At 37.7% G+C, this 15698-nt stretch overlaps 1 protein-coding gene across 11 annotated transcripts in view; it reads left to right on the top strand.

Moving 5' to 3' along the window:
- Positions 1–15698, top strand: part of PTPRM (protein tyrosine phosphatase receptor type M) — a 441163-nt gene that overhangs the window by 95730 nt on the left and 329735 nt on the right. For all 11 annotated transcript variants that reach the window (XM_064433927.1, XM_064433947.1, XM_064433884.1 and 8 more), the window contains exon 2: positions 4949–5071. In XM_064433927.1, coding sequence (XP_064289997.1) covers positions 4949–5071 — 123 coding nt within the window. The remainder of the gene's footprint in view (positions 1–4948; positions 5072–15698) is intronic.

Genomic DNA, 15698 nt, shown 5'->3' with positions numbered 1-15698 from the left:
GTGTTTCTCAGATCACTTTCTATTGTCATGAGGGTGTCTAGATAAGATGTTTGTCCAGAGCAGTAACCCTTGAGGATAAGCTGACTGATTCACAGTCTTAACAACTGTAGTTTGTCATGGTTTTTCAGTTTTCATTTGCCTTGGTATGTTGTCCTGGTGATGTGCTTGGTCCATTGGAAGCAGGCATGTTCATGAGGACAGGAGGGAATGCAGTTGCCTGAGGAATGCTATGTTGTTGGTTTGGGCAGAGGCTTCTTCTTTGCTGTAGATAGAAGGGGAAGATAAATTGCCTAATAGGAGATTAATCTTTCCCTGCAATATCCAAGGCTCCTGATAGGAAATGTGGTCTAGGTGTCCCAGCTTTTCGATCAGATATCTACACTTCAATTTTTATTTCAAAGTATAGCTACATTGCACTTAGAGTTAATCAACATAACCCCATGTCCAGTATGAAACAAAAAATAACAGAGAACAGAATTCGCAATACTTTTTAAATGAGATAAAGAAGAATACTAGGAAAACGGGGGATTTACTAAACTTACCTTGTGGGTGCATGTATTCTGCAGCAGAATTCATGGTACTATGGCAGATCAGAAGCCATAGGGCTTTGCTGCAAAGAAAAAGTTGATTTTCTTCCAAAGCAGGGCCATTGCATCAGTTCTGGTATGCACTTATATTCCCTTCTGGTAGCACTGACACTCATAAGACTTTTACTAGTTTTAGCACTTGTACACTTGGCAGCAAATTTTTGATGGAAAGTACATATTGATCTGAGATCTCTGAAGTATATCAAATCAACAGAAATAAAGCAGTGCCCAGCTTAATTTGAACTTTTTTCTATGTTACTTTTTGTCACTTAAAGGATTTGTATTATCCTACTGTTTGCTAAGGTATTATCTGATAGTGCTTCCTAACAGATGTCAAGAGTCTCAAAAACACAAAATAGTTTAAATAAAAATTTATTCAAATTAGGGAAAATATAGTGTATTCTTTATCCCTTTTACTTTAATTGGTTGCTTTCATCGTAAATTATTTTCCTTGTTTAAGCTCATAAAATTTTCAAGATCTGAAGTAGCTTAGCCAGCTGAAATTGAAGAATCCAAAAAGGACTACATTCAGACAATGGCATAGTTATATTGAACTGGGTTCATGATGGTTAAATGGATAATTGCAGTTGAAAGAACCATAGGCTGTAATAGACTGTGTTGCATCTTGTGCATTTGTCAATTTAGTTCCCCTTAGGAATCCAAAAATATCTATAAAATGCAGCACAAGCCAAAGAATCTTAATGGAATATGTATCTTCTGTTTTACTTATAAATATTTCAGTCAGCATAGAGTTCATCCTTTAAAATACAGTTTGGCCATCCAAACTATGATGTCAATATAACAGGCAGGGAAATTGCTTTGCTTGATTAAATTGTGTAACAGCCAATATGTATTTTGATTATTATTATCAATTCTAGTAGCAAAAACTGAGCATATTTCTCAAGCGGCCTGTCTTGGCAGTGGCTCGTGTTTCAAAACAGCTCAGTGATGAGAGACATTAAAGACCTGATAATTGCTCAGATTTTACCAGTCCTTGTTGATACCGTGGGTCGATTTCAAGAGCTGAAAACTTTGCACAATAAGAGAAGCATGACTAGAAAACAGACAAAGCAGCACAGTTGCAGCCAGGAGGACTTCAGCAGAGGCAAATGTAGGTGTTTCTCAAAAGTTAATGACTAATTTCTAAAGAACTTCATCTTGTGGTGTGGTCATATGTGAGAGGCAGAGCTGCCAGGAGTTGGTTATAAGTTGTCGCCCTGATTTTTTTAATTTTTCTAAGACTTCTGATGTTTACATTCTTGTAATGAACTTTCTCACACACTTTATGTAAATAACTTACTGGTTTGCATTCTTTTATGGAGGAGGAGAAATTTTATGGACTGTTGGTTTGTCCAGTGTCATTGGAGAGGTGGCACTTTCACCCTCCAATCCACTGTCACTTTTGGAAATCTATAAATGTTGGAGTCAGAGATTAAAAGTTTGCTTTTTTACTGTGGAGCAGCAGTGAGTCTGTGTCGTGTTGTTTCGTGTCCTATAGTGACAGTAAGTCACGAGGATCTTTAATGGCTCTTAATTTACAGTAATTGTTTCTTGGCTGATTTGGCCTAGTGGGTTTTTTGTTGTTTGTTTTGTTCACTAAGATGTTCTGTGTTGCAAGCTTGCCTTTACTTCCAACACCTGTGTATGCCATGTATGCAATTTTAATCTGCAAAAGACTTAACAAAAAGTCATAGCTGTACAAAGCCTTTATTAGTATTCATCTTTGTCCTCAGTGTTTCACTGTGGAAAGAAACATGGTTTGACATATGTGCTATTAAAGATCTAATGTATGCTGGTCAGTTTTCTGGATAGGTGACTGTACAGCTTGATTACTCGTAGTGATACTTGATGAACTTTATTAGTTCAGGGTGGAAGGTGCCTAGGAATTGAAGGAATTCCTGTAGCAGACATGAAGATTTGATACCTATTTTGATGAAGTTATAGTAATAGCAATGCAACAAAGGATGTAAATGGCAAAGATGGAAAAAAAATCCTTCAGTCATAGACTTACAAGAGAAATGAAGAAAAAGAAGCAGTGAGAAAGGATCCTATGTTGAGAGGCAAATGGTCTAGACAAATAGAACTGATATTCTATTTATCCACATTTCTGACATCTTCCTAATTCATTAGAATGGTAGAAGCCTTTATTAACCATCTGTAATCACAAATCTTGCCTTTTCCCCAGTATTGGATATTTTGCAGTGCTTGGCTGGGCTTCTGGATTTGGGGAAGAAAACACTTTATACTATTTTGCCCTCTTATCACTAGAGATACGTTTGATGTAATAAGGTGTGGGAACTATTCCATATATTCATTGGTCCTGGTTTGAATTGTAAACCCTGATTTATGCCAGCTTCCATTTGGGTATATATTTTTTGCCAAGCTTGACTACACTGCAGACTGCATAACTTGGTGTTTAAATTTATGTCCTGTTATCATTAGCAGTGCTTTGGCAAGAAAACTACCTTTCTTTTTTATTTTTACAAAAGCACGAATATGTCTGTTGAAGTTGATGTTCAGCTTATATGTCTGAAACTTAGCTTGTGGTGTATTTTATGAAGTTTGAAGGAATATTTATGCAAGTAATTCAAGTACTAGAAAAAATGTGTAAATGACTGCCTAAATTTCTAAGCCTTCCCTCTGGAAATGTTGCAGATGTTATTTAATATACTCTATAAAAATCTCATGTATTTCTGAATTTTTTTGACTTCAGGAGAGAGAGAGTTTATATCTCTTGTTAACATTGAGGCAAAATGTTGGAATTTGGAGTTGTGAGTTTTTTAATGGGTTTTCTGTTCCCATTGGATTATCTAATTGAATCTTTTGCACTTAAATTTGTACAGAAAAAAGCAGTTTCCAGATGCATCGATTTCCCTCATACACTTAGATATATTGGAGACTTCCTATAGAAAGATATTTTGGAACAGATTCTAGTACAGGATGACCTGTATTCGAGGGCAGGGCAAACATGGTATGTCTGTGAGGGCCAGTGTAATAGTCTCATGATTAAGAGAAGAAAAAATTTTATTCCTCAGTGATTGCATATAAAAATTCCTGCTGAAGATTATATGCTTGCAAAGTTCTTGCTATGAATGTCAAATATACACTTGGACTAGTTATTAGGAAGGATGGACTTGAGTTAGGTGGTGTTTGTCAGGTGTAATGGAATTTTGTCTTCTACTTTTTGGTAAGTGTCATGGTTTTAAGCCCTGGGAAAAAATTAATTGTATCCTAGTGAAAAGGGGACAGTATGGTATTCTGTAATGCCATTTATAGTGCTCTAAGAAAATTCAGCTTTTAAAAGTAATTTTTAAGCTAGATTTTGTCTGTTTCCTATTTTAATATGACTTGGCTAGGCTAAGCCTACTGTGCCTTTGGACAGATAGCAAAGATGATGAATAGCCCTAAAGTTTAGTTTTGTTTGAACAGCTGGAGAATTTCCTTTAATATGGACAGAAATATCTCTGACTAGAGTGATATTTATTTTCCAAAATAGGAAAGATGTCATTCTTCACTGGAGTGAAACATCAAATAAAATAGAATTTTGTAACCCTGTGTTAGTCTCCTGTTAGGTGATAACAGTATAAAAAAGCTGAAGTTTCCTCTGTACCATAGGAAAAAAATGAAAGCTTTGCCATTTTCTTGTGGATAATGTTAAACTCCATTCTTCTAAATTTGGGACATTAATTTTTTCCCTACCCCAGCTTGGAGGAGTGTGAGCTCTTATACAATGTTACTCTCTTCTAATTTACTTAGAAGAGAGTGAGAAAAAAAGAGGAAATAATAGTGTTTTCTTTCAGAGATTGTGAGGCTGAGCATAGATTGACATTTTGAGGTAGATGTGCTGTGTTGTGCCAGAGGCACTGATCCCACAAACAGCTATGCTGGTATCTGTTTGCAGTGCAGCACACTTGGGAGCACCTAGGTTTTCCTTTACTTGGAAACCAAGATACAGGAATGAAAACTGGTGTTCCCACCCTCAGAGTTTTCTTCTAAAGTGTAGGTCTTTGGGCATAGAATATTTTTTTTTCTCTGAAGAATGTTAATCCTGCAGTCTTTTAATACTGTGGTTTTTACTGCTATTACTTCGCTATTTTGTTTTTGATACCTGATGATTGGATCATAAGAGAAAATTTGTCTGCAGTTCTAAATTTTCTCTTTTGTACCCTTAGGATTTTGTATTCATGAGAAGAAATTTTATACCCTCTCAGAAAGTGAAGATTAATAAATAGAAATAATTTGTATTAAAGATGTTTAAAAATGACACAGCCTGCATTGAATGATGTTGCAGATGTTGGGATTGGAGATTCATAATCTGTTTCCTGCATGCCTTAATTTTTACCTTTGTGTTTCTTTAACAGGGTGCTGCACTTTTGATGAGCCTCTCAGTTCCTGTGGCTACAGTCAGTCGGATGATGATGATCTCAACTGGGATCACGTGAACGCGCCGATGAAGCCGTCCTTGGGTCAAGGGATGCCATCGGGTTCGTCTTTATTTCACTTTGTTTCCCTTCAACATTAGATTATCTGTTTGTCCAGCGTTTATTAGCAGTACTGTTCTTAAAATGCTGCTTCATCTGAGTCTGTTTAAATGGAATACTCAGATTTTTCAGGTGATTCTATGAGGGATATTTTGCAAATCAAAGGTTTGGCTTTGTTGTGTGGGGAGTGTAAAGGTTTGAAAGAAGAAATAGAAAGTTGGTATTATTGGGGAAGGCCAAAAGAAAACAGATGGGTGACATGAAAATGAATCTGAAGTAGAAACAGGCAGACAGAGCTTAGTAAGAGAGAAAAGGAAGATAGACTTAGGTATTTTCATTGAAAGATATTATAATCAAAATCTGTTATAAAAAATTTGAGAGAGAAGAAGAGGTGAGAGAAAAAGCAAAGGTATCCCAATACAAAGGATCTCGATATTATGCTCACTAAATTTAAAAGACAGTTGTGATACTATTATTGAATGTATTTTTTGCACTGCATGGAGTTGGACCTTGTTCCGTAGCGGCAACCTGTGCATTCTGCTGAACTACAAACTCACTCTAGTAATACAGTCATTGTCTTAGTACTTCACCCATAGAAATATGTAAAATCTGACCACTGGTTTTAAACTGTTCACTAGCCTAAAATTTACCAGTTGCTCTTATTTCTAGTTTTTAGCTAGGCATATTAAGACTTCTCCCCATGTACTGATCTCCATTTCCTGGGATATGATTGCCTGCAGCTCAGCTCAGCATCTGCTTTGGCTTTCATGGACTGAGCCTCAAGTGACTATTATCACCTTTTTGCAAAACCAAAAGACCACTAGATAAAATCACTGGTTGGTAGCATTGTGAGACTTTTTCTGAATTAGTCTCATAATTTAGTATAAATATATCCATAACACTTAAATGCATTGCAGATGAATGTCCCAGTATTTCACATCCCTTTGAATGAGGTCTTCAGAGGACCCATAATGTGCTTAGGTGTTTATATAAAATCTCTTCCAAAGTTTTTCTTGAGAAAGTGTTCCTCCCTCGTTTTTGAGTAAGGGAGTTAGGAAATAGACAAAGTGAATCTTTAGAAGTGACAGTATAAACAAAACCTGAACATATGCACTCATCATTAGTGTAGCAATAAATGTGCTAATATATGATATGCACAATCAGCCTTAGATATCATTCACTTGTGAATAAAAGGCTTTCAGTGTTCTTCACTCTAGGTTTGCCAGTGTCGCCCTGAGTTGAGGATGACATCTAATGTAAGGTTCATGGCTGAAGTACCTTTTACACTTTGTTTCCTCTGGCAAATGCAGGACTCCCAAATTCAAGACGGATGTTCAGTTTATCTAAGTTCTGGCATTTGGATCATCATGCTAGATTGAGTTCATCAACCTAGATAAAGGAGGCTCTTTCAAATTCCTTTCTAAACTGGCTTTCACCCAGTGGTCTTGGCATACACTGCTAAACATTTTCTGAACTCTTTCATTAGTGCTCATACTGTTGCTCAAGTTGGAGACAACAGACATAGTTTATCAGCCGTCTTGGCTCACAGTGCAAGATATGCATTCTTTTTTTCAGTCACACCACTGGAATTCTCTTCCTATTCCAAATTTCATTCATTACTCTCCCCACTTGGATTTGTGAAAGCAGTTGTTGGTATGTGATGTTCAGTCTTCTTGGCAGATAGAAGAGATTTGAATCTCTGTTCTATTCTCTGATGACCACAGGCTTGAATATTTTTTGGTTTTTTTCTCAGTGGCTGGATTCTGGACTAGGGACTGGCATGTCTATAGAAGGAAAATGATACATGTAATTTTATTTATCAGATGTCATACAACTTGTTTCTTGTCTGTCTTCTTGCATTTTTATCAGAAGTCTGAAATAATGTTCGGATGATCTAGTAAAAATCTGTTTAATTTGGTAACAAGTTCTATTTACAGTTTAGGGAGTTTTATTTCTGCCCATAAAGGAAGATAAATATTCTTTTGGAGCATGGGGTCAGAAGATGAACGTGGTAGTCTGAGGAGGGTTGAGGATATTGGTGCCTTTAAAGGTCAAAAACCCCTTTGAGAGGGAAAGAAATGCTCATTTTTTGCAAATAAGAAGCACTGTGTCTAACGGCACGATTTAGTCAAGTGGTATCTAATTTTTCCTCATAATTTCATCTAGACAGTTTTTTCTTGTTCTTGTTCAAATCATCATCTTAATGATTTTAATTAGTTTTCAGTTAGCCTTAGCCAGAGGGTTATGTGATACACTTAAAAAATTATTTCAAGTAGTTTGTCAGCAGTTCCTGAGCTACATATTTAGGAAGAAATATCTTCAGATGATAATGAATAGAACATCTTAAATTAATGGTTTGTGGGGAATTCTTGGCTTGAAAGCAAAATGCTTTATGCAACAATGTTGTAATACTAGACTGAAACAAGAACTCTCAGTTCTGTACTCTCTTGTCAGAAGAAAAAATTAATACACAAAACATTCCTAATTTCAGGCAACATGCTCCAGTGAGTGAGTTGATGTCGATCTATATTTTTTTTTATAATTTCGTGCCAGTCAGGGGGAAGCACACAAACTACAGCATTTGATTTCTTTTAATCCACATGAGAGTGCTGAGAGCATAGCTGCACTTCAGATAGATAAATACTTTGTCTTGATATGTTATTTCAGTGGGACTAAAGAAACGTCATCTAATATTCATGCATATGTGTGCACGCTTTAATGTACACACAGTTTACATGTTTGTGAATATTTGAGATTTTGTTTTAGATGAAAATTACTAAACTCTATCAAAGGTAATAATAAAAAAATCCCAGAAGTGTTTCTTACAGTGGACTTCAACCTCTGTTGGATTGCTACTGTAGCACAGAAATAGGAAGCTACCACTAAAGTTAGTAGTGTGCTAGTGCTCTAATTTCCTTGATAAATATAAGCATGGCTTTTAGTGAGTCAGTATTAATCTGAAATTGTGTTAAATAGACCCAGAAAGTAAGGAGATGTATGGATTTCTGTATATATTCGTATGAATTAAATGAATGTTGTTAATCCACTGCTCTTCTGTTTCAAATGTCCTGTGATGGAGTAAATGCTGCTTGGAAGAGTGGCTCTTCCCATTTCTCATCCTGTCTTCTCCTTGTCTTTCTGTTCCAAGAATGTATGTTTAAAAGAGTGTTCACAACTGTAATTACAGAAACACTTAGTCATTATTAATGTCATCTTGCATTATCCTATGGAGCAGTTGCAGCAGTTTGATATTAATGTGTTTATGTAATGCAGATTTACAATTACAGTTAACTGCGAGCCCTCTAGTTGTAGCCCAATAAAAATGTCTTCAGAAGAATATGCCCACACAGTAGATTACTCTGTTGGCAAGGTGTGGGCTGCAGGAGTGGCCTCTGTGGGAAGAGGTCAGGGATGCCTCGTGTTGGACACATCTGGGCACAGCCACTGTTTCCACCACTGGGCACAGCTGAGCTCCTGGTGCACCTCTGGGATAGAATGTTCAGGAGAGGGTAAAAGCCACTGGGCAGCAGTTGTCAGAGAGAGAAGTGAGAATATGTGAGAGAAACAGCCCTGCAGACATCCAGATCAGTGCAGAAGGAGGAGGAGGAGGTGCTCCAGGCAGTGGAGCTGAGATTCCCCTGCAGCCCGTGGTGAGGCATCTGTGTCCCTGCAGCCCGTGGGGTCCATGGGTGGAGCAGAGACCCACCTGCAGCCTGTGCGTGAACCCACAGCAAGAAAAGGCAGAGATTCCCTGAATAAAGCTGCAGCCCATGCAGAGGAGTCCACACAGGGGCAAATTTTATCACAGGACCTGTGGCCTGTGGAGTCACTGGAGCAGGACATTCCTGAAGGACTGTGTCCTGTGGAAAGAGGTTGTTTTGGGGTTTTTTTTGAGATACTTGAGTGTGTTATGTTAGTTCAGATACTGCTACAGTAAGTCATCACTGACAGTGATGCAATTAGAATTTTACTGATTACTCTAAGGAATAGAAATATTGTCAGTAGTCTTCTGTGACTTGTCATTTACTAGATATAATTTCTGTATGTCCATGTATTTTTTTATGAAACACTAGGTTCAGTTGTGTAGAATCTTTCTATGGTGTGTCCCAGTTCCAGCTGATTTCTGAAGGACAATAGTATCATTTTTATTTGATGCAGAGGTTGGTTTGACGTCTCTGAGGGGATGTCACTGCATTTGCAACAAGTCACTGGCATCAGCCTTTCATTCATTTTAAAAAGTTCAAACCCAAATATAAGTCAGATCTTCACAGGCTGCCATTTACTGTGTTGAAAGGATGCTTCCTGCAATGAAGCTTTCTGTGTTTAATACAGTGCTGGTCAAAGCCAGGATGAGAATTCTGTTTGTGCTATTTGAGGTGATAACATATGATTTTCATGGCTATATGTGATATTTTGAATGGTCTGCTATGCTTATTTGTATTCTGAATATGTGCTATTGCTTAATGTCTATGCAGTGTCTGCAGAAAATGCTTATAATGCTTATATTATTGTTTAAAATGGCCTTTTGATACCTAGTAACCAGACATGCAGAGCTAGCAGATATTCTATAAACAAGGCAGTGATTCAGAGGAGCATTTATTATTATGGAATGTGAAGTAGTTGTGTGAAAAATGTACGTTGTTGTTTAATTGTGCATAGAAGAGTTGTGATCCATTTTAAAAGACAGATAAAGTGATCAGTCTGCAAGTGTGAGTTCAAGCCAACTGCAATGCTTTACCGTGTAAAATTATCGTTCTTTGATATTGTACTTTATCATTAAGCCCATTTTAGCACTGCATTGCATTTTTGTTGTGTATTAGCAGGGATACTTCTGTTTGCATTCATATTGAAAAAATGAGATACATTTCTTACTCAGTCCTGTTTCCCCCATATTACTTTAAATAGCTGCATTTTTAATTCATTTGAATGCTATCTAGGGATAATATAAAGTACTATCAAGGTGTGGGAGTTGCAGCTCGCTCACTGTGTTAAAGTTAAATTTTTTCATAGAATTTTCTAGACCTGGAACAGCAGCATGTTATTTTATTGCACACCCAGGTAATAGCTGCAGCCATTAAGGACATGCCTTTTGGCAAGCAGCTCCAGCTCCCGATTAACTGTGTAAGTTAACACCAGTTGCTGCTAATACAGAGCAACATGGAGGTCACACGGAGCAAAGCACCTGAGCAGGGAGCCACAGCAGCTCTGTGCTGCCATGGCTACGGTGCCAGCACTGGAGGGGTTGGCTACTTTAAAAACACACCTAAAGACTTACTGAGTGGTGTGCTTAACAGGTCTGTTCAACAACAAGAAACATGCCACCAGCTATGTCTGAGGTATTGCTTATTGCATGGATCTTACAGTAATTTTTGTAACTTCTGACCCGACTTAGAGATTTCAGCACCTGGCGCAAATTCTGGGTTTGTTACTGATATTGATATCTCTCATTCTTGCAAGGGGAAGTAGATTAACCAGCATCAGAATCCCTCTTTCTGAATCGCTGATGGACATGTTCCTAGGTTGCTTAGTAGGTGAAGTAGCCAAATTATTATAGTATATTTTGCCTGCATGCCTAAATTTTCAGAAAATTAGATCTAATGATATACCTAACCCTTTGTTGATGTTCTCATATATGACTTTCAGTTTGCTCATTTTAGAACAAATGATTTTGAATACGAACAGTGTGATTTATGAAGTAATAATACCTAACACAGATGACTGATTTGCAGATTTGCATTTGAAGTAACATGCTTTCTGTAGTGTTCATAACTGTAACTTGATGACATCAGTTTTCTTGTTTTGTTATGCATTCTGTCAGCCATCTCATATTTGAGTGCAAAATTGTAGAACATATTCCAAGTTATGGAATTAAGTGGGAGACACTGTATTAAAAGCACCAGTAGTTGATAAAATTTGTTCAAGGTTTGACTGAAATAGGATGATATAATAAATTATAGCACTTATTAATGTTTGAGGAACTATCCTCTTCTGCAGAAGACAGACAGAAACTACATGAATGATCTGGGAAGTCACTTCTTGTTAAACCAGAGTATTCTCAAAGAAACCTGGAAGATAAAGTTGACTGCTGAGGGTAATTCTGAGTAGCGCCATGTAGTGCCATGGAGTTCTAAGCAAGTCCTCTAACCTAATTAATTTACCTTGCTGTGATTACATGTTTCCTGCTGAGGTAGATCCAACATCTGCCATCATATATGCTGAGAAGCAGCTTACATAATAAGCTAAACACTGGAGCTGGGTTTGAAATTAATTTCTTGACAGCAAAAACATTTGAAATAAGAAAGTTCTTTTTTGTTACACATCAGAAATCCAGTCTTCTTCCCCATCTTCCACCCATAGTGCCAGACACTGTCCTGCTGGTTAAGTGCATCAGAATCTAGTTTTAGATTTCCCTGCTAAATTTAAAGTAGAAGTACTCTGAATAACTGGGGTTTTGTTCCTGTGTTTGTTTTTCCTTCCCGGACTCCTCATGATGAGTTCATTGAGATGAGGTAGGAGTATTCCAGTAGGAGAGAGGAAGTTAAAAGTAAAAGAATCCCAACAGGAGAGGGACAAAGTGCTTCATATTGTAAAGCCAGTAAAAACACACTTTTTTTACAGTACCTTGGGGTGAAGTGGCATTTTTGAAGTGGAATATTGTCTGGAAAAGAAGAATGAGGTTACTTCTGGTAAGGGCTCTTGATTCTCCACACAGAGAATTCTCTTTTCCTGGGGATATGCCAGAGACATACAGATGAACCTCAGGCTGCTTTAATCTAGGTAATTTGAGACTGGGGTAATATATACACCAAGTAGCGCATGCTTTAGTGTATGGTTCCCTAGGAGCTCACTCTGTGCTGAAGGCATGTTACTGCACCCTGCCATGGTGTCCCTGCCATACTGAAACCACTGCAGTTTCTGCTCCAGTTTGAGCAGACTTGTATTAAGTACCAATACAATATTTGTGCTTGTTTGCCTTGCTGTTTTCTTCTGTTGAAAAATGACAATACTTTACCAGTTCAAGCAAAGCTGTGGCCAGTAAAAAGCCTATGAATAAACAGCGAGTCTGAAGATGCTCCTGTAGGAGCTGCACTCACTGCATTGCAAGATCAAGAGAAAAAATCAGAATAGTCCTAAATAAGCTTTTTCTTGTTTAGTAATTAATCTACTGGAAAAAAAAAGCCTCTTAATTTCTTGCAGTCTTCAGGGCTTTTCTTTCAGTCTCATGCTTATCCCATTAGATTTCTTCTCATCCATCCTGCCCTTTAGAAACTAATAAAGAATGGATCAAAACCTTTCCTTGCATCTGCAGGCTTTCAAGTGTGGAACGTGACTGCCTCCATTTCAGGGCCTAAGTCAGTTGTTATCCAAGTTAGTAGTTTATCTTTTGAAAGAGTTCTTCTGTATTACAAGATCATACTCATAGGCATAGTGAAAATGCCAGTGAGCTGGAGACAGATTCCATGACTCCTCTTAAGGACAGTAAATATTACAAATTTTTAGGGAATATTTTTTAAGGATTTTTTTTCAGAATTGTAAGAGGAATTTCTTGTTTCAGTTAGATTTATGGGAGATTTTTCATACCTGTTGGCAGCACTTAATTTGTTGGCAGGCATTGAGACTGAATGTGTGTTGTTAGCAGGTCTGGTTGTGACTGTAATAGGAGGGGCCAAAAGGTCACTGATTTGAGGCAGAGGTTGTTGAATGCTGCATGTGGCTTCAAGTGCTCCCAGATGTCTACACCTCTGCTCCCAAGTTGAGGAAAGTCATGTGGGAGTTTGTCATGTGGGAAATGTGGCAGCAGAAATACGTTAGTGCATGAGCAGAATGGATGGATTGTTTTTTATTTTATTTTTATTTATTGGTCTTCTGGTGTCTGAAGCAATTTGATTTCCCAGAGTTTCAGACATAGTCTTAATCCTTCATAGTCGTTTGCAGAACTCAAGAGTCAGTGAAGAAGCAATTACATGAATTAAAGAGCTCACTACTTTTTCAGTGTTAAAGCAATATACTTATTTCCCTCACCAGCTGACATAATGCTTTCTCTATCTAGAAATCACATTTCCAATCAACTGCTTTTCAGTAGCACTAAGGAAAAAAAAATGCTGTCTGGACCTGGTTGAAAATGTAATGATGTACACAGTCATTTAATGAGAAAGCAGGTGCAGGTAATTATCCAAATCATAATGTTGCAGCAGCTAATAACATCAAATATTTGTGATAATTGCAAGCAATTGATCACAGTTCTGTGCTTCTCATGTGTAACAGGTTTGAAAAACACTTTTCAATACATATGTATTCATGTTAGAACATGGAAGCCACAGATGTACTTTTCTCACCAGTAGATCCATGTACTGTAATTTTGCATTAAGTTCAAATATGTCTATTTAAAGTTCTACCATTTCACTTTACCCCATGACTTAGAGGGGAGGAACATCCTTCTGCCAAATTTGAGTTCCTGATTCCCCCATACTCTTAGAGTCTTCGCCTGTTCTAGATGTCACAGTCAGCTCTTGTGTCATTCTGGTTTCTGCTGGAGCACCATGTGAGTCCCAGTGTCCTGCAGGGGATTTCTCCCAGTGCCAGATGCGTGTGCAGCTGAGCTCGGTGGCACCATCTCAAGCTCAGGAGTCAGGTGTTGTTCTTCCAGCATGGCTCTCTCCTGCAGTTACACAAGAAATAGATCAAAGGCACAGTTACAATGGGATGATCCTTAATGTATTCCTTTACTTATATGTTGAGAGCTGCAAAAGAAAGGAAGGGAATGGAAGCTTGCTAGGGGCGAATTTCTTTTATGCCAGGCCTGTGTGATAAGACCACTGCTCAAAGGAGTTCAGAGATGCTTCTTTCTGAAGCTTTTTTACATTCATAGCTTAAAGGTGGAAGGAAATGATGAGAACCTAAGTTGGTCAGTAGCCCTCTTTCTGCATGGGGGCTGTTGCAGAAATTAATCTATAGAAAAGAAATTTAAATTTGTCAGGCATTTCAGAAGGCTCTGGGAGGAAAACAGAAAGCAAAGAGAGGCAGGTCCGTGGTCCAGTCTTTTGTCTGTAAAGTATTTTAGCAGTTTTCAGTTAGTAGGAATCAAAGGCAATTACTGCTCAGGTTGCAGACTGCACATACTCAGTGGTTCTCACACCTCAGGAAAGGGCTGATTAAAAGGGTGGTGTCATGATTTCTTACAAATGGTGTCCTGAGAAGAAACTGAAAGAGAGTACAGGCTTTCAGAGGAGGATTCTGGGCTTGTCTGTGTCTCAGATAAGGAAAGGTGCTTCTGTAGCTAGCAGGGGACCTGAGGAAAGGGATATAAAACTTGATGCTTTTCTTGGCATTTCTGTATGAGGTTTCCTTACTAAGCAGCCACACATCAAATGAAACACCTTTGGAAGATACAGGATGATAATTGATGAGGGTCTTGTTCTGGGGAAATCAGTTGGATATTGTGCACCTGCTCTTGAGCTAGTGCCTCTGGGATCTGATTAGTCTATAAAGCATCAGGCAGGACAAGGTGAAGATGTTACCCGTGTTTTGGAAGCTCAGTGTGTAGCAGCTACAGAAATGATTATGTGTCAGAAACAAAGAAGTTGTCAAGTTCTGGATTAGACTTGATCAGCAACAGGAGCAAGTTCCCTTCATAAGTGTACAATGCACTATGTAAAATTTAAGGCAGCCCATAGCTTCCAGTTTTACAGTGGAATAAATGGATATACCATGTATAAAAAGATGTGTTACATCTTTCAGCAATCACATTTAGGTGTTACGTGTGCTCTGGTATTCTTGCCATGTTTAATTTTAGTGTGAGGCACATTTGTGAAGGCAGAAAGTTGTTTGGAGAAATTTCAATTCAGGCATTTTACTTACTTGGCTTGCAAAATGGTTTATGAGTGCATGGCAGATTTTTTTCCCTGCTTTTTAGTATAGCAGTAATAACAATTGTATAATTAGCAAGAATTTAATTATTATTTTAGGTACAGCAAGGAAAAGCTATATTTTGCCAGGATATATTGTAGTGCCTCCTGAATTTAAATTATCCATGTTTTAGTGTGTCTACATCCAGTTGTATGTTTAAGTTAAAATAAAGCATTTAAACAGGTAATTTTAACTTCTGTGCTAGTCTGTAAAGAAGCAAAGTTAAATAAAAAAAAAAGCCATTAGAATGTGCACCTTTAATAGATACAGTCAATTATTAGTATTTCTATATGTGAAAACCAGATTTATATTATGTGTAGTCTTCACCACTGCACAGCATCAGCAGGATATCAGTGTTTCTCTAAAGGTACACATCTGTGTTAATTAACTTGGTCCAGCCTCCCCTGCAGTTTCATCATTCTTATCTCCTCTTCAAGCCTGAATGTATTGGAAATGTCTCCAACTCTGAGCTGACATTCTCTGTAGTATTATGGTTCGGACTAAATGCATCCCTTTCTACCAAGTTATTCTTTAGAGATATGGTGGAGGTCAGCTTTGCTAAACTGCAGTGATGTTCTGACACAACAGCAAGTGGGTCATAAACAAATCATCATAAAAATGTTTTACTCCTGGAATCTGAAATCTACAATTGTTATGAGATACTGAAAGATATTTAGCAAAGCACATGTGAAATTATCCTGACAGAAATAAAAAGTTTTGTGGG

The sequence above is a fragment of the Passer domesticus genome, chromosome 1 (genome assembly GCF_036417665.1).
Source record: "Passer domesticus isolate bPasDom1 chromosome 1, bPasDom1.hap1, whole genome shotgun sequence".
NCBI classification, from domain to species: domain Eukaryota; kingdom Metazoa; phylum Chordata; class Aves; order Passeriformes; family Passeridae; genus Passer; species Passer domesticus.
This window is presented reverse-complemented; position numbering and strand designations above follow the sequence as displayed.